The 18,289-nt window shown below is 51.0% G+C and overlaps 1 protein-coding gene across 1 annotated transcript; it reads right to left on the reverse strand.

Moving 5' to 3' along the window:
* Positions 1 to 10,841: 10,841 nt before the first annotated feature.
* FZD2 (frizzled class receptor 2) lies at positions 10,842 to 13,034 on the reverse strand. Its single transcript, XM_047758697.1, has one exon. It carries the CDS (start codon positions 12,773 to 12,775, stop codon positions 11,078 to 11,080), a length of 1,698 nt encoding a protein of 565 aa, XP_047614653.1. The 5' UTR covers positions 12,776 to 13,034; the 3' UTR covers positions 10,842 to 11,077.
* Between the last annotated feature and the right edge of the window lie 5,255 nt (positions 13,035 to 18,289).

Consider the following 18,289-nt stretch of genomic DNA (forward strand, 5'->3'; position numbering starts at 1 on the left):
GCAAGGGAGAGAGAGAGAAAAGCCAAGAGGTAAAAGTGGGGGAGAAAAGGTGGAAAACAGCTGTACCCGTTTGGGGATGGCTGGAAGATTTCCAGCTCTCTCTGGATGAAACTGGGCTCCCAACTGGCACTAAAGCGCTTTGATTGAAAGGGGTGAGTGGCACTTGTCATCTTGAGATAACTGAGTTCAGAACTTCTTATCAAAGAAAACTAAAAGGCTTTGAAGTGGTCAGAAAGACTACCTCCTTACTCATCTCTGAGTTTTATTATCATTTAATTATTTTGTAATTCAGACAACTGATAATGGAAATGATTTTTGTCCATCAAAATGTAAATTATGGAGTTCCCACTGTGGCTCGGTGGTTTAAGGACCTGGTGTGGTCTCTGTGAAGATGCAGGTTTGATCTCTGGCCTCAATCGGCGGGTTAAGGATCCAGCATTGCCATGGCTGTGGCATATGCCACAGTTGCAGCTCTGATTCAGCTCCTGGCCCAGGAACTTCCATATGTTGCAGGTGCAGCCCTAAAAAGAAAATAAAAAGTAAATTGTGTCCAGTGAAGATGCAATTGATTATTGTCCAGTGGATATTGCCCAGTTTTTCATTAAGCACATTTATTTCAGTATTCTCTCTCTCTCTCTCTATATATATATATATATATTTTTTTTTTGGCAGCACCCACTACATACAAAAATTCCCAGGCCAGGGATTGAACCCATGCCACAGCAGTGACCTGAGCCACAGGAGTGAAAATGCCGGATCTTAACCACTAGGCCACCAGAAAGCTTTTATTTCAGCATTTTTGATGGCCTAGATATGTTCTGGGGTTTTTTTTTTGTTTTTTGTTTTTTGTTTTTTATTCTCCTTTGAACATTCTACTGGTAGCTTCATTAACCAATGACTTAAATGAAAAAGTTGATGTGTTCATTGCCTATTTCTATGAGAGTTATTATCTGCTTATAGAAAAAGAATTTAACATTTTTATTGGCAATGAAGATTGAGCAGGGGGCTTCCAGGACCTTCTGTCCTGGATAAGCTTTCCTATGTGCTCCAAGCACCAGACTACATATGTCAAGTTTATGAGAGATTGTCTCCAATTGCATTGCTTGTTTTACGTGCTCTAAACAGACATATCATGGAGTTCCTGTTGTGGCTCAGTGGGTTACCAACCTGACTAGTATCCATGAGGATGCAGGTTCGATCCCTGGCCTCGCTCAGTGGGTTAAGAATCCAGTGTTGTCACAAGCTGCGGTGGCAACTGCAGCTCCCATTCAACCCCTGGCCCAGGAGCTTCCATATGCCACAAGTGTGGCCCTAAAAATAAAAAATCAAATAAATAAATAGATAGATATATCATGATCTCATATTTGAGACCGGACACATTCTCAAGCAGTTATATAGTGAGCTAATTTAACAAAACATGTAACAATCAAACTCATAAGTACCACACTCAATAGTTAACATACTCACTGATTCAAGAAACTAGATGGTAGGCTACACATGGGCAAGGACTGAGTTCGTGCGTCTCTAGAACTCAGCAAGTGCCTGACTCACGGTAAGCACTGAATACACATCTACGCAGCCAACATATGAATAGATAAGCTTAGCTAGCATTTAGTAAGCACTTATTATGTGCCGGGCACTGTTTGAAATATTTGACTTGAATTAGTTTGTTTCATTCTCCAACCAGTCTTGCGAGGGAAGTATAATTATTATCCCTTTTTTGCAGATAATACACAGAGAGATTCATTAAGTTGCCCAAGGTCAAAAGCTAGCAAGGAGTTGAGGCAGGATTCAAGCCTAGGTAGTCTGGCTCCAGAACCTGTGATCTTGGGCACCCATTATGTGCCAGGCACATTGCCAGGCTCAGGCATGCAGAGATAAAAGACCAAACACAAACTCGCCCTCAAGGAGGTCACGGCCAAGAAAGGAGATGAATAACAGTAATGTGATATGTTGGAGTTCCCGCTGTGGTGCAGTGGGTTAATGCTCCAGCTCATCTCTGTGGCCTTGCCAGTTCGATCCCTGGCCCGGATCTGATGTTGCTGTAACTGTGGTATAGGTCACAGATGCAGCTCGGACTTGATCCCTAGCCCAGGAAATTCCATAGGCCATGGGGACAGCCAAAAAGGGAAGAAAAACAAACAAATAAAAATGAAACAATCATGTGATATGTTGTGACAGGTAAGAACACAGTGTGGGGATAGATGGCCTGGGATATGGTTCTGTGCAGAGGGGCCACCTGACCTCTGGTAAGTTCTGAGGTGCTAGGAGTAACTATCCAGGCTAGGGAAGGGAAAGGCATTTGGGCCACTGGAACAGTATGTGCAAAGTCATGGAGCATGGTTGGTTTGAGAACACAAACGTTCCTGAGGCTGGCACGTGACAATGTATGAAAGAATGGGGGGACATGAGACTGGAGACTCAGGAGTCAGATCCACCTCTTGGAAAGCTATATGTGCTGAGTGAGAGCAGGAGTTGGGACGTTCCTCGGAGGCCTCGCAGAATGTTAAGCAAGACAGTCCAAAGCTCAGACCCCATACTTTGCCCCCTCCCCACCCACAGGACCCTAAACTTAATACACATAATTCCCTACAAGCCACATCCTACCCCAGGGAGTTCCCTGGGGGGGCGCCTAGACCTGGAGGTAGAAGCTGATGGATTCTGGGACACCTCCAGTGCCACCTGGGAGCAGTGGCTGGGACCCCTCTCTCCCCGACCTGGGATTCCTGCTCTCACCCCCCACTCCCCAACAACCACCACGGGGCCACCTCAGGCACACTCCCCCCAGTCAGTCACATGCTAAGTGAGGCCAGAGATCACAATTAAGCACCCTTCCTTCTTACATCCCTTCCCTGCCCACCCTCTGCCTCCACCAGCCCCAGCAACCACAGAGCCTGGCACACCCGGGGCCCCCCAACAGAGGAAGGACAGGGAAACCTGGCCTGGAAATTCCCATATGCTGCAGGTGCAGCCCTAAAAAGACAAAAGAAAGACAGAAAGAAAGAAGGAATGGAAGGAAGGAAGGAAGCTGAGAAGGGACAAGATAGGACAATAGGACTCGGGTCATGGAACAAGCTCCTAGACCGCTGGTTGGGTCTAGAAAGGACTGCCATGGCCTGGGACCCCTCCTTATTCCTCACGCAGCCTGGGGAGCAGCTGGCCTGGGCTGGGGGCTGAGCCCTGGGCCCTTTGTTTGAAAGCCAAACTTTCTGAAGGCTCAAAGCCACAAACTAGATGATTCACCAGATCCTCTCTCCTGCAAGCATCAGTATGCAGCAGAGTGGACTGAACATGTAATATTGTTAGAGTCGAGGGGAAGAAGGACAGACAGGCCATGTGTGGGGAGTTACAGGCACTGGCATGATGCAGTGGCAGCTGTGAGCCCTTGTGGAAGTCTAACCGTGTGAGCCTCAGTCCCCGTCTACAATAAGGTGATGGCACCTGTCTGGCACAGTTGTTGTGAAGGTTCGATCAGATGATCTGGTGAATCATCTAGTTTGGGAGTGTTCCTGGTTTTGTAGGTCCAATGGTTTTCCCTCCTGACCCTCCTTTCCACAGCAGAAGGAATTCCAGACTGGAGGACACTGGAGTCTGAGATGGTAAAGGCTCCAGACTAGATACTGTCTAAACCAGGGACTGAAGAACCAGCTTGGGGAGTTCCTCTGTGGTTCAGCGGGTTAAGGACCCAGCATTGTCACTGCAGTAGAGCAGGTCCCTACTGTGGCTTGGGTTCGATCCCTGGCCCAGGGTCTTCTGCATGCCTCAGGCGTGGCCAAAAGAAAAAGGAAAATTGAAGAAGAAATACCGGTTTGGGGCAGGGCGGGGAGGCAGGTACACAGGCAATCCATAAGCCCCCTAAAGCCACATGCAAAATCGTCTTCACCAGGGTATGGTCATTTTTTTCCCAGGAGGATGTCCAAAGATGTTTCACGTTCTCCAAGGAGTCAGTGGCCCCAGAAGTTTAAGACGTATTTTGAGATGAGGTGAATATGTCTGGAGAAGGAAGAGACCCCACCACAGTGAGCAGTGACATTATCAAAGAGACGGTGCCTTGGAAATGGCAGCAGCTTGGGCTCTGCTCCCCAGACCTGTGCCCCGCGGCACCCTGGGAGAGCATTTCCCCACTTCCAGAATCCAGCCCAGGTGTGGGACCCAATACCCTCTTGGATAGCTTTTTGGAATGATCTGGAAGTCAGCAGCTCCAGATCCCACTGACCCACACTCTTTGGAGATGCTTAGAAGAATTTTGTCTTGGAAAACCTTAGTGTTTTTTTTCCTGGGTTACTTCATTCATCCATTCATTTGGCTGCACCCTCTGCATGTGTAAGTTCCCATGCCAAGAGTCGAACCCATACCACAGCAGCAATCCAAGACTCCAGATCTTTAACCCGCTATGTCTGGGTCACTCTAAAGGACAAAGAGTTTGTAAGGAGGGAAGTCTGTGATGAGGGGAGGAAAAGCAAAAGTCTGATCTAGGCAGGAATCTGGAGAGAAGCCTTGTTTCTACAGAACAAGCAACCTTGCTCCTTTGGGGAGGATGGACGAGGAGAAAGCAGCTGTGCTCTGATACCTGCCCTAGGCTTGGGTGCCTCAGGTGAAGGACCTTCTGACTGGTCCATTGACCCTCTGCCAGACAAAGCCTTCTGCTTCCAGAGGGAGAAGCAAACCCGTTTACAAGAGATGAACTGTTTCCGACCTAAAGGCGACCTTGAAAGCTGTGAAAGCCGACCCCCAAGCCCATGGGTTTAACAGGGTTTTCCCAACAAGGGAACAGAGACAGACCCCTCTCCAGGCGTGGCGGTGCTTCAATTATGGGTCTCTGGCTGGCTAGGGGTGGGTTGCTAGGGCCTGTGCAAACGAGCGTTCTTCATGCGAAAACAGCCTTCTCCGCGAAGGAGAAGACGTTTGGAGTTGGTTTCAGGCAGCGGAGACCAGCAGCCAAGCAGCAGGGCCCACGGAGCCAGAGGCAGCCCAGAGCCGCCTTGGCCCTATGGGGAGCATGGGGCTAGCTGAGAACTAGGCAAGCGCTGCGTGCCTGAGCAAAGAGGCATTGGGGCTGAGGGTTGTTCCCCGAGCACAGTTTCCCTACGCAGAATGCAGCTCCTAGAAGCGAGATTTGTGCCGTTTCGGAGATAGGCCCTAGGTGGGTCCCTCCCTAGCTGGCTAGGGGTGGGTTGCTAGGGCCTGTGCAAACGAGCGTTCTTCATGCGAAAACAGCCTTCTCCGCGAAGGAGAAGACGTTTGGAGTTGGTTTCAGGCAGCGGAGACCAGCAGCCAAGCAGCAGGGCCCACGGAGCCAGAGGCAGCCCAGAGCCGCCTTGGCCCTATGGGGAGCATGGGGCTAGCTGAGAACTAGGCAAGCGCTGCGTGCCTGAGCAAAGAGGCATTGGGGCTGAGGGTTGTTCCCCGAGCACAGTTTCCCTACGCAGAATGCAGCTCCTAGAAGCGAGATTTGTGCCGTTTCGGAGATAGGCCCTAGGTGGGTCCCTCCCTAGCTGGCTAGGGGTGGGTTGCTAGGGCCTGTGCAAACGAGCGTTCTAGGAGCTTGTTCCATGACCCGAGTCCTATTGTCCTATCTTGTCCCTTCTCAGCTTCCTTCCTTCCTTCCATTCCTTCTTTCTTTCTGTCTTTCTTTTGTCTTTTTAGGGCTGCACCTGCAGCATATGGGAATTTCCAGGCCAGGGGTTGAATTGGAGCTGCAGTGGGTCGCCTTTGCCACAGCCACAGCCACACGGGATCTGAGCCACGTCTGAGACCTACACCACAGCTCAGGGCAATGCCAGATCCTTAACCCACTGAGCGAGGCTGGGGATTGAACCCGCCTCCTCATGGATCCTAGGTGGGTTCATTACCGCTGAGCCACAAGAGGAATTCCTCTTCTCAGCTGCTTTCACCGTGGCCCTTTCAGGTCTCCTAATCCCAGGGCCTCCCCAGATGGCTTGGAAGAGCCACGGGCCACAGTGGAAGGCAAGGCAGCTGGGGAGGGGCTCTCAGCCAGGTGAGGCTGGGGATGGGGCAGAGTGGGGGGCGGGGGGGGGGCAGGGAGGCCCCGGGGAAGCCAGCTGTGACAGCCCCAGCCCTAATTAGCCAGCTTCAAAGCCGGGCCGGAGAAGGAGCACGCCTGCCTGTGTGCCCTGCTCACTGGGGCGGCTAAGACATTTCTGTCCTAATCAGAGGAGGGAGAGGGAGGAAAACGCTGCCCGCCACCACCCCAAAGATCCTCTAGACTGTGAGCTGGCACTCTGAATCAGGTAGAAAAAGTGGGAGCCCAGGAAATCCTTCTATTCTGTTAAAACTACCAGTAATAATAACAGTAATAATAAATCAAAAAGCCCTCAAGAGATGCACATCTTTTGATCCAGTGATTCTATTTTTAAGAATTTATCCAGTGTTCCCATTGTGACTCAGTGGTAACGAATCTGACCAGCATCCACGAGGACTCGGGTTCAATCCCTTGTCTTGCTTAGTGGGTTAAGTGTCTGGCGTTGCTGTGAGCTGTGGAGTAGGTCACAGATGTGGCTCAGATCCCCAGCTGCTGTGGCTGTGGTGTAGGCCAGTAGCTACAGCTCCTATTAAACCCCTAGCCTGGAAACTTCCATATGCTGCACGTGTGGCCCTAAAAAAGCAAACAACAACAACAACAACAACAGAAAGAATTTATCTTATCCAGGGATGACACTGCGGTGGCACAGGTTAGATCCCTGGCCTGAGAACTTCCACGTGCTGTGGGGCTGCAGGAAAAAAAAAAAAAAGAAAGACTTTCTCCTAAATAATTGGAAGAGTGCTACAGTTTATTGAGCTTCTACCATGTGTTGGCTCTGTCCATGCATCATCTGATCGAACCTTCACAACAACTGTGCCAGACAGGTGCCATCACCTTATTGTAGACGGGGACTGAGGCTCACACGGTTAGACTTCCACAAGGGCTCACAGCTGCCACTGCATCATGCCAGTGCCTGTAACTCCCCACACATGGCCTGTCTGTCCTTCTTCCCCTCGACTCTAACAATATTACATGTTCAGTCCACTCTGCTGCATACTGATGCTTGCAGGAGAGAGGATCTGGTGAATCATCTAGTTTGGGAGTGTTCCTGGTTTTGTAGGTCCAATGGTTTTCCCTCCTGACCCTCCTTTCCACAGCAGAAGGAATTCCAGACTGGAGGACACTGGAGTCTGAGATGGTAAAGGCTCCAGACTAGATACTGTCTAAACCAGGGACTGAAGAACCAGCTTGGGGAGTTCCTCTGTGGTTCAGCGGGTTAAGGACCCAGCATTGTCACTGCAGTAGAGCAGGTCCCTACTGTGGCTTGGGTTCGATCCCTGGCCCAGGGTCTTCTGCATGCCTCAGGCGTGGCCAAAAGAAAAAGGAAAATTGAAGAAGAAATACCGGTTTGGGGCAGGGCGGGGAGGCAGGTACACAGGCAATCCATAAGCCCCCTAAAGCCACATGCAAAATCGTCTTCACCAGGGTATGGTCATTTTTTTCCCAGGAGGATGTCCAAAGATGTTTCACGTTCTCCAAGGAGTCAGTGGCCCCAGAAGTTTAAGACGTATTTTGAGATGAGGTGAATATGTCTGGAGAAGGAAGAGACCCCACCACAGTGAGCAGTGACATTATCAAAGAGACGGTGCCTTGGAAATGGCAGCAGCTTGGGCTCTGCTCCCCAGACCTGTGCCCCGCGGCACCCTGGGAGAGCATTTCCCCACTTCCAGAATCCAGCCCAGGTGTGGGACCCAATACCCTCTTGGATAGCTTTTTGGAATGATCTGGAAGTCAGCAGCTCCAGATCCCACTGACCCACACTCTTTGGAGATGCTTAGAAGAATTTTGTCTTGGAAAACCTTAGTGTTTTTTTTCCTGGGTTACTTCATTCATCCATTCATTTGGCTGCACCCTCTGCATGTGTAAGTTCCCATGCCAAGAGTCGAACCCATACCACAGCAGCAATCCAAGACTCCAGATCTTTAACCCGCTATGTCTGGGTCACTCTAAAGGACAAAGAGTTTGTAAGGAGGGAAGTCTGTGATGAGGGGAGGAAAAGCAAAAGTCTGATCTAGGCAGGAATCTGGAGAGAAGCCTTGTTTCTACAGAACAAGCAACCTTGCTCCTTTGGGGAGGATGGACGAGGAGAAAGCAGCTGTGCTCTGATACCTGCCCTAGGCTTGGGTGCCTCAGGTGAAGGACCTTCTGACTGGTCCATTGACCCTCTGCCAGACAAAGCCTTCTGCTTCCAGAGGGAGAAGCAAACCCGTTTACAAGAGATGAACTGTTTCCGACCTAAAGGCGACCTTGAAAGCTGTGAAAGCCGACCCCCAAGCCCATGGGTTTAACAGGGTTTTCCCAACAAGGGAACAGAGACAGACCCCTCTCCAGGCGTGGCGGTGCTTCAATTATGGGTCTCTGCTCCAAGATACTTTGTCCCCTAAACCCTCTACACCCTCTAAGGGCTGTTTTATTAGAGCAGCAAGAGCAGCCTCGAGAAAGTTCCCCACCACTCTCTGTAAGGTAACTCAGCCATCAGCTACCCCTTTGGAGAAGGGGAGGGCATCCACAAGAGGCAATTATCTTATTATCTAGCCTTCTCCTGGCCCTAAAACCTGTTTTTAAATTTTTCTCAGGTCCCTCTTCCTCCTCTGGCAGGACTGCGAGGTTTGAGAAGGATCTCTCCCCAAATTCCCTCTCTCCCACCCTACTCGGGAAGGGAAAGGTAATTGTGGCTAATCTACCAGCCCGCCTGCTATCAGCATGAGGATCCACTGACAACTGTACCCCAAGCACACAGGGCTGGGACCCCAGGCGAGCAGGTCAGGCTCTTCCTAAAGCATCATCAGAGACCACCACTCCTCTTCCCACTGGGCTCCATCCCAGGCACTGGAAACCACCCCGCCCCCTCTTTGCAAGCTTTGGCCTTTCTTTCCAGGAGAGGCGCTCACAATTTGTTTGTAATTTAACTCTTTCCTGCAGCCCTTGTGGGGTTCCTTCAGAATCTTGCAACAAATGGAGCTGCAGGGCGGTGCCACCTTCCTGGCCCGCTTCTTGGGCAGTGGAGGGACCCTCCTGTGGGGACGTCGCACCTATCATCATTGGAGAAAAGGTTAGTTTTAACTTCTAATGTTGGCGGACTGGCACAAATCACTTGGGAGAGGGTTATATATTTGGGGAAGGGGGCTCTGCTGAAATCCCCAGGCCTCACTCAATTCCAAACAAAGCCCCACATACGTGTTCAATTACCACCAAACATTTCCAGATCCCCTCCCCCAACATAAACTAACACACACTAATACTTGGAAGCAGGGGCTCTAACTCACTTTCTCCCTCGTCCCAAAGACCGCCAACAAAGGGTGTTAAGGCTCCTTCTTTCCTATCACCATTGAGCTAAAAAAGCAAGGTCAAGGCCTGGAACCTCTTCTCCACCCCATCTTCAACCAACTAGGTCAGGAGGAGCGGGAAGGAGGAGGTGCGGTTTGGTTAAACTAATAAAATGTTACAACCCTGTTAAATACAATTAAAGGGCTAGATCTCTAGAAGATAATTAAATGCACTTTATTATTATGATTATTAGCTTTTAATTTGCACTGTTATCCAGAAACAGGAGATGGTGAAAAGCTGAGTTATGGGGCAAACTCGGTTCACCCCACCCCTCGATCTTCACATCAATCCACTGGAATTAAACCCCTGAAATATTCCAAATAGTTGAGGGAAATGACGTGTACTGGCAACTGCCATTCCCATACCAGCGTCAAAGATACTTTAAGAAAAGTCTTGACTTTTATTTGTGGGGCTCGGGGAAGATAAGAAACATCTGCTATAAACATTCTATCAATCTTGCGATATAGAATGTCATGTAAACACTCAACCCCACCCCCACAGTCACAAAGCGCCTGCCCAGAGCCCTCTTCCTAAGCAAAGATACCCACCCCACCCCCTTTCTGGACAAATTTGAAAAGAAACCAGTCTTTTGTCAAAGGAAAACTAAAAATCCCACCAGCCCATGTATCCGTCCGTCCCCTCCCTTCCACCCAACCCATTTGATTGCGTTTTGAAAAATAAACCCCGACAACAAAACCCCACACATAACACACAACCCACCCCACACCCTGCTAACCTGAATGCCAGAGGAGACATTCGGTTGGGGCGCGGACTGCAGGGGAAAGAGAGAGATGCGAGGGCATCTCCAAATCCCACAGTTGCGAGCAGATGCTCCCCCTAAAAATGGAGGCGGCAAGATGGGTACTCAACCTGGGGGCGGGGGTGAGCGGAGAGTGTTTCACAAAGCGCTTTCTGCCCACTCTAAGCGCTCGGGGCAGCGAGTTGAAAGGAAGAAAAGTCGGAGAAAGATCTTCCTGCCAGCAGAGGGGGGGGTCGCGGGGAGGGGGTCGGGGAGGCCAGTCCTCACACGTTCTCCGCCCTCTCCGCACCACCCCACCCGTCGGTTCCGGTTTTTTTTTTTTTTCCCCCACGTCTTCATCTCATTTGGGAGGTTTCCAAAGCCGAGTGAAGGAGACAGGACAAGTGAGGAGAGAAGGGGGAAAGAGAAATCAAACAAAATGAAACAAAACGAATCCAAGTCTCGTTCAGGAATATCCAACAGCTTCCACAGGCCTCAGCGTCAGGGAGCAGGCTCACAAATTTGGCTTTTAAGGTTGAAAGTAACTCCCCACCCCTCACAGCCAGCACCTCTTCCAGCAGGCCCAGCCCTGTCAAATCAAAATATTCAAACTGAAGTGGGGGGGGGGGTGCCGGAAAGCGCACCGAAGAGAAGGAGAGAAACCCCTCAAATTCCTCCCCCCATTCCTCAGCCTGGCGCCCCTGGCTGCTCCTTTTTTTTTTTTTCTTCTCCTTTTAAATAGAAAATATATAATTAAATTTACAAAGACTATTTACAGTTTTAATTACAAACCTGGCGGGGGTGTTGGGCAGAGTTCTCTTTAAAAATCGACCTAAAAAAGAAATGGTTTCGATTGTTCTTTATTAAAAAAATAAAATAAGGAGTCTGTAGGAGCCCCCACCCCCACCCCCGCGGGCAGAGCGCGCGGTGCGGGCCCGGGGCCGGGGACGCAGCGCAGGAGCGCAGGCTCACACGGTGGTCTCGCCGTGCCGGCTGTTGGTGAGACGGGTGTAGAACTTCCTCCACGAGTGCAGCGTCTTGCCGGACCAGATCCAGAAGCCCGACGTGATGCCCACGATGAGCGTCATGAGGTATTTGATCATGTAGACCGTGAAGTCGGGCGACATGCGCGGAGTGTAGTGCGCCGGGCACGGGATGGCCAGGCTCTTGCAGTGCTGGCTCACCCACGAGCGCTCCCAGTGCTCTCGGAAGGCCTGCTCGTAGAAGTAGCAGGCGATGACGATGGTGGCGGGCACCGTGTAGAGCACCGAGAAGACGCCGATGCGCACCATGAGCCTCTCCAGCTTCTCGGTCTTGGTGCCATCGTGCTTCATGATGGTACGGATGCGGAAGAGGGACACGAAACCGGCCAGGAGGAAGGACGTGCCTATGAACAGGTACACGAAGAGCGGCGCCAGCACGAAGCCCCGCAGCGGGTCCAGGCTGTTGAGGCCCACGAAGCACACGCCGCTCAGCAGGTCGCCGTCAATCTGGCCCATAGCCAGGATTGTGATGGTTTTGACGGCGGGCACGGCCCACGCGGCCAAGTGGAAGTACTGCGAGTTGGCTTCAATGGCCTCGTGGCCCCATTTCATGCCCGCCGCCAGGAACCAGGTGAGCGACAGGATGACCCACCAGATGGAACTGGCCATGCTGAAGAAGTAGAGCATCATGAAGAGGATGGTGCAGCCCTCCTTCTTGGTCCCCTGTACCACTGTGCGGTAGCCGTCCTCGGAGAAGCGCTCGTTACACACCACGCGCTCCTGGAGCACGAAGCCCGCGATGTAGGCCACCGACACCATAGTGTAGCAGCCGGACAGAAAGATGATGGGCCGCTCCGGGTAGCGGAAGCGCTGCATGTCCACCAGGTACGTAGTGACGGTGAAGAAGGTGGAGGCGCAGCACAACACTGACCAGGTGAGAATCCAGAGGCGCGCAAAACGCGTTTCCTCCTGAGAGAAGAACATGGAGCCGTCGGGCCGCGCGGGTTCGCAAGGCGCCGCGCAGTCGCGCTCGCCCAGGAACTTGTAGCTGAGATAGGACGGCACCTTAAGGACGCGCGGGCAGTGGAACGGGTGCTCCAGCGTGGCGTAGCGCGGGGGCGAGCCGCCGCCGCCCGGGCCGCCCGGCGTGCCGCCAGCACCCGGCTGCAGGCCCGGCGGCGGCGCGGTGGTGAGCAGCGCGGGCGCCCCGTCCTCGGAATGGTTCTGGCCCACGCAGATCTGTTCCGCGCCGTGGCGGGGGAAGTGCTCGCAGCGTAGGCGCTCCGGCCACTGGAAACCGAACTTGTTCATGAGCGCCTCGCAGCCCTGGCGCGCGCGCTCGCAGATGGAGCGACACGGCGGGATGGCCTGCTCCAGCACGGTGCACACGGGTGCGTACATGGAGCATAGGAAGAAGCGCAGTTCGGGCGAGCACTGCACCTTCACCAACGGGTAGAACTGGTGCACCTCCAGGCCCGCGTCCTCCTGGTTCGTGTGGCCCAGAAGGTTGGGCATGATCGTCTGGTTGTAGGCGATGTCCGTGCACAGCGGGATGGAGATGGGTTGGCAGAAGCCGTGGTCCGGGATGGAGATGCCCTTCTCCCCGTGGAACTGGGCCGGCCCGGCGGCGGGCAACAGGAGCAACGGCAGCAGCAGGCGGGGCAGGGCGCTGCGGGGCCGCATGCTGGCCGCCGCCCCCCACCCGGCTCCCGGGCGCCCCCCCCGCCCCCGCCCCCAGCCCGGAGACCGCGCGCCTTCCCCGCCGCCGCCTCGCCGCGGCAGCCGCCTCCCGCGCCTCTTTGCAAACTTTGCTCGCGGCCGCAGAGTTGGGGAGGCCGGGCGGGGGAGGGGGGCGGCGTGCCCGCCCGCTAGCTCGCCGAGGTCGGACTGAGCCGCCAGAGACACCGCGCGCGGCTTGCCCTCTCTCCTCCTCTTCCTCCTCCTCTCGCCTCTCCCCTCCCTTCTCCGCCCAGCGACTCCTTTGTGCCTTCCTCCAGCCCTCACCTCGGCCTCTCCGATCCCAATTAGTCGGTTTCAAGGGGGCCCCCGCCGGCGGCCCCGCCCTCTCCTCAGCCCCCCAAAAAAGGGATCCTTGAAACCGCCCCGTCGAGCTCTAAGCACCGTCCCAAAATGTTCTCTCGGCCAATGAGATTTAAACCCAAGGACCAGCCCCGAGGGCTGGATTGGTCGACCACAACATAATAAGATCAGAAACCAGATGCCAACAAAACTTTCCCCCCCTCCTTTGGCTTTTTAAAGAGACAAGCTATTATTATATTAGGGCTTTTTGCCCAGCACGGGATTTCTCCGGAGTCGCGGCGGAGAGATCCAGAGATAAACGTTCCACAGATGTGCGGCGGACCCGAGTCACACAACCCTGAATCACTTTTCCTCCGGGGGCCATGGTGCTCTCCCGGGTAGGGCCTCTTTAAATCCTTGCCTCCGCCCCTGCTCCTCGAACCCCACCTATTCCAGTCCAATTTTTTAGATCAAATTAAAAAAAAAAAATCTTAAGTTTGAAAAAAAAAAATGCTTTAAGGGAGAGATTAAAAAAAAAAAACTGTTTACAAAGACTTTTCTCTCAGTCCCGTCTCAAAGAATCCAGACAGAAGTTTCGCATCACCTTATTTATACACACCTAGGGGTTTGCCTCGCCCCTCCCCCATGTGCACCCTTAAATAACCCTCTGAAAAAAATGAGAGCCTGTCTCTTTAAGAGACTCTTAAAGGGGCCTGGACTCCGGGGCGTAATTGCCCCGTAGCGAGCACAAAGGAGCCCATTATGGTTCTTTGTGTTCGGTGGCACCTCAAAGTGAGAAAACTCAGGAACTCAGAGGCCCTGGGCTGGAGGGTTGGGGCGGGGCTGGGAGGGGGTGAGGTGAAGAAGAATCACCCCGAGCTGCGGCTTCTCCCTCCCCCTTCTTCCGAGGCAAATCTTAATTATGCAAAGTAAAGTTTAGTTGCCGTAACGAGGAGGTCTTAATCGAAGGTTAATGGTGGAGGGTGGGGGGTGACGAGCAGTTTTGAGTGAAGAGATGACTCTTTTAGGCCGGTTGGGAGGATTTTCCTCCTCTCTCTCCACCTCTGCCTCCGCCCCTAAAAGCTTCCAGATATTGTCTCCTGGGAGAGTGGAGAGTTTTACCCAAATCTTAAGCGATTCTACACCAGAAAGGGTGGTGTGTGTGGCGAGGGAGGCCCTTCTTCCCCCCCCCCCCAACCTCTCTCTCTCTCTCTCTCTCTCTCTCACACACACACACACACACACACACACACACTGTCTCTCTCTCTCTCCTACACACACACACACACACACTCTCTCTCTCCTACACACACACACACACACACACACACACACACACACACACTCTGTCTCTCTCTCTCTCCTCTCACCTGGTTGGGTCAGCAGGGTTCAGGCTACTTTAGAAAGGTTTTCTTTTTTCCCCCTTCTTGGATTTTAAGTCTGAGAGGGGATTCTGGGAATGAGAAGGGGAATTTGCCTGTAAAGCTCCTGGGGCGGGTACTGGATGATGGATCAATTATTTTTATTTCTATTGTCTCTTGGGGTGGGGTGGGGGAGATGCTTAAAAAGAAGAAAGAAAATTGAGTTTAGAAACCCCTTTGGCTCTGTGTGGGCCAAATCCTCCCAGCCTGGCAAGCCATTTCCTGATCCAATCTAGAAAAGGATTGCCTTAAAATTAAAAAAATCAAGAACGCAACAACAAAGCGAAATCTAAGAGAAACAGAAGGAAGTAATAGGAAGAAGGAAAGACAATTCTAAGTAGTAGATACAAACAATGGATCCGGGTTGGACAGGATTCAATTTTTTCCTTGAGTGGCTGACATATAGATTTTCAGGTTCTTTACAACATGGAAATTCTTATCTCCTAAGGAGGCTGACTTTTTCACTACTTTAGGAAGAAAGCTTTTCTTCAAAATCAGGGGGCTATGCCTTAGCTCTCCATTTTATTTCTATTCCATTCCCAAGTCCACTTTCACCCCCCAAGCAGTCCAGGAATGGGAAAATGCCTTCCAGCTCTGTGGGGTCCAAACTAAGCCTGAGGTGCTGCTCCTTCACCTCTCCGCTCCTCTACCTCCAGAGCATCTCTAGAGCTGGTACCAAGCCTCTTGCTGAGCAGTAAAAAGAAAAAAAAAATGAGTAAGACAGGCTCCTCCACTCCCCTCTGGAAACTCTCAGCGTCTGATAGGAAATTGAGAGTAAATCTCCAATAGAAATGCTGCATCTTCAATTTCCTTCCACGACAAAACTGTTTTCCTTCCCTAGGGCCAGGCTTGAGTGACAGGTATCCCTTCCCCAGCCACCTCCAAGGCCAGGGAGGAGCTGAAGCTGAAAAAGAGAAATAAAAGGCATTCTTTCATTCACTCGGTCAACCCTTCATTTCTTCAACACACTCTTACTGAGTCTTCTGATTTCAAACCACAGTGGTAGGTGCTGAGAGCAAGACAGAGAAAAATGGGGCATCCCTGCCTTTAAGAGTTTATGGTATTCCAGAGGAAAAGTGCTTCTATGAAGATCTAACATTTATCCAGCATTGTTACCTGAAATAAGATATCACAAGGAGTTCCCACTGTGGCGCAGTGGGTTAAGAATCCAGTGTTGTCACTGCATCGGCTCAACTCAGGTCTCAGCTGTGGCTCGGATTCAGTCTCTGGCCTGAGAGCCTTTATCGGCTATGAGTGCAGCCAAAAAAAAATTTTTTTTTTTGTCTTTTTGTCTTTTTCCAGGGCCACACCTGCGGCATATGGAGGTTCCCAGGCTCTTTTTCCCCATCGGCAAAGTGGGAGTAAACCAACAGATTTTATTTTTTTAAATTTTTAAACAGAATTTAACATTTTATTTTTTTTCTTTTGGAAGTTCCTGGGCCAGGGATTGAACCTGTGCCATAGCAGCAACCCAATCCACTGCTGTGACAATGCTGGATCCTTAACCTGCTGCTCCGTAAGAGAACTGGCCAGATTTTTAAAAAATATTCGACTAGAGGAGTTCCCTTCATGGCTCAGTGGTTAACGAACTGACTAGGATCCATGAGGATGTGGGTTCGAGCCTTGGCTTCATTTAGTGGGTTAAGGATCCAGCATTTCAGTGAGCTGTGGTGTAGGTCGTAGACACGGCTCGGATTCTGTGTTGCTGTGGCTGTGGCGTAGGCTGGCAGCTGTAGCTCCGATTTGACCTCTAGCCTGGGAACCTCCATATGCTGCTGGTGTGGCCCTTAAAAAAAAAAAAATCGTGACTACATATTCCAAATCATTTATCATTTCAGAAAAACAAAATAGATTTTATAATCTTAAAGTGCCGTTCAAAACAAAAAGTTACACAAAACATTCATTAAGCAAACATCGTTGGGTACATAGTAGTAGTAGTTACTACCATTTATTGTGCTCCCGTTAATCACCGCACATACATCATGCCTGGGCCTACAAAGTAGGTATTGCATTGTGTTTATGGATGAAGAATCTGACCTTGGTGAGATTCGGCCACTTTCTCAAGGTCACATAGTAAATGGCAGCGCTGAGATTTCAACCCAGGCCTGCTTGAATCTTAAAGCTGTGTTCCGCCTCCTACACCTTACAACCTCTAACATCGATAAAAATTATGTGCTTTGGGAGTTCTCTTGTGGCGCAGCCAGTTAAGGATCCAGCATTGTCATTGCAGCGGCTTGGGTCACTGTTGTGGCAGGAGTTTAATCCCTGGCCTGGGGATTTCCGCATGCCATGGCCGTGGCCAAAAAAAATTGTGTGCTTTTATGCACTTAACAAATATATATTGACCAATCAGACCCAACCCCTAGTCCTGTTGAGCTTATATTCTAGTAGAAAAGGTTCACATTCATCACGTAGTCACTTAAATGAATAGGATTAAGGATTCAGCGCTATGAAGGGCAAGTTGGGGATACCATGAGAGCAAAACTGGGGAGAGCAGAGGAGGCCTGTATGATTGGAGTGGGGAGTTAAATAGGATGAGGTAAAGAAAGGCCAGCAGGTGTTATACTGGCAGGGCTTGGCAGACCATGTACAAGTGCAGGACTATGAACCCACAATGTCAAGACAAGGATAGGCATTCCAGACAGAGGGAACAGCATTGCAAGGGTGTAGTGGGGTGAAATGGATGGAATGGGCAGGGGGCATAAGTGTCCAGGTACTTTTGCCCTGTTAGAGCCCTGTGTACCTCTGGGAGAGTGATAGCAGCAGAAGTTTTAAATAAGTAAGGACCTGAGATGCCATCCATCCGATTTGGACTCTTAGAGCTGGAGATACCATGGAGTGTTTAGGAAAACGAAGTGGTCACACTTAAGTTTTAGATAGTGCACTTGGACAGTTAGGAAGAGCATGATTTAAGCCAGCCGAGTCAGAGATACGAGTTAGAAAGAAACTGCAAGAGATCAGGCAAGAGATGGTGAGGACGTGAATTGAGCCGAGGAATGGAGAGAAGAGAAAGAAGGGAGAAGGCCAACCAAGTTTTCTGAAATAGATGCCCTGACGTCATTGACTGGGACAGGAAATACAGGGACAGGATAGATAATGAACATAGTCAAGCCAGGTCTGAGAGATGTCCAGAAAACAGGTGGATAGTCCAACACAGGGCCCAGGAAGGAGCTCTGGGCGAGATGTAGATCTGGTACCTTTGGCTTGTGTTTGGAGCTCTGAGAGTGGCTAAGATCATTTAGGGTACCTGCATTGGGTGGGAAGACCGAAGTTTGGGGAGATGTCAGCATTTAAGGACCACGGGCTATGAAGGAAGGAGACTGATAAGGAGCGATGGGGCCAGGAGAGATTCTAGCCAATAGGAGAATGTTTGGAAAGCCTCAAGTCAGAACTTTTATTTACCTTGTTGCAGTTGTGAGAATTAAATGAAATTAAGGTACTCACTTGACCTGATGCTGGATTAAAATCTTGGTACATAATAGCTATTTATTTATGTATCTATTTATTTGCTGCACCCATGGCATGCAGAAGTTCCTAGGCCAGGGATCGAACCTGAGCCACAGCAGTGACCCAGGCCACAGCAGTGAAATGCTGGATTCTTAACCCACTAGACTTCCAGGGAACTCCCATAATCGCTATTATTTTTATCCAACACACTATTGAACACTTACTGTATGCAAAGCAAAGTCTGCAGACCCTCCAGCTTCCGGGAGCTTACAGTCTAGGGGTGACCGACTGTGGAGAGTCTGCCTGCTGT

The sequence above is a fragment of the Phacochoerus africanus genome, chromosome 14 (assembly GCF_016906955.1).
Source record: "Phacochoerus africanus isolate WHEZ1 chromosome 14, ROS_Pafr_v1, whole genome shotgun sequence".
In the NCBI taxonomy this organism is placed as follows: Eukaryota; Metazoa; Chordata; class Mammalia; order Artiodactyla; family Suidae; genus Phacochoerus; species Phacochoerus africanus.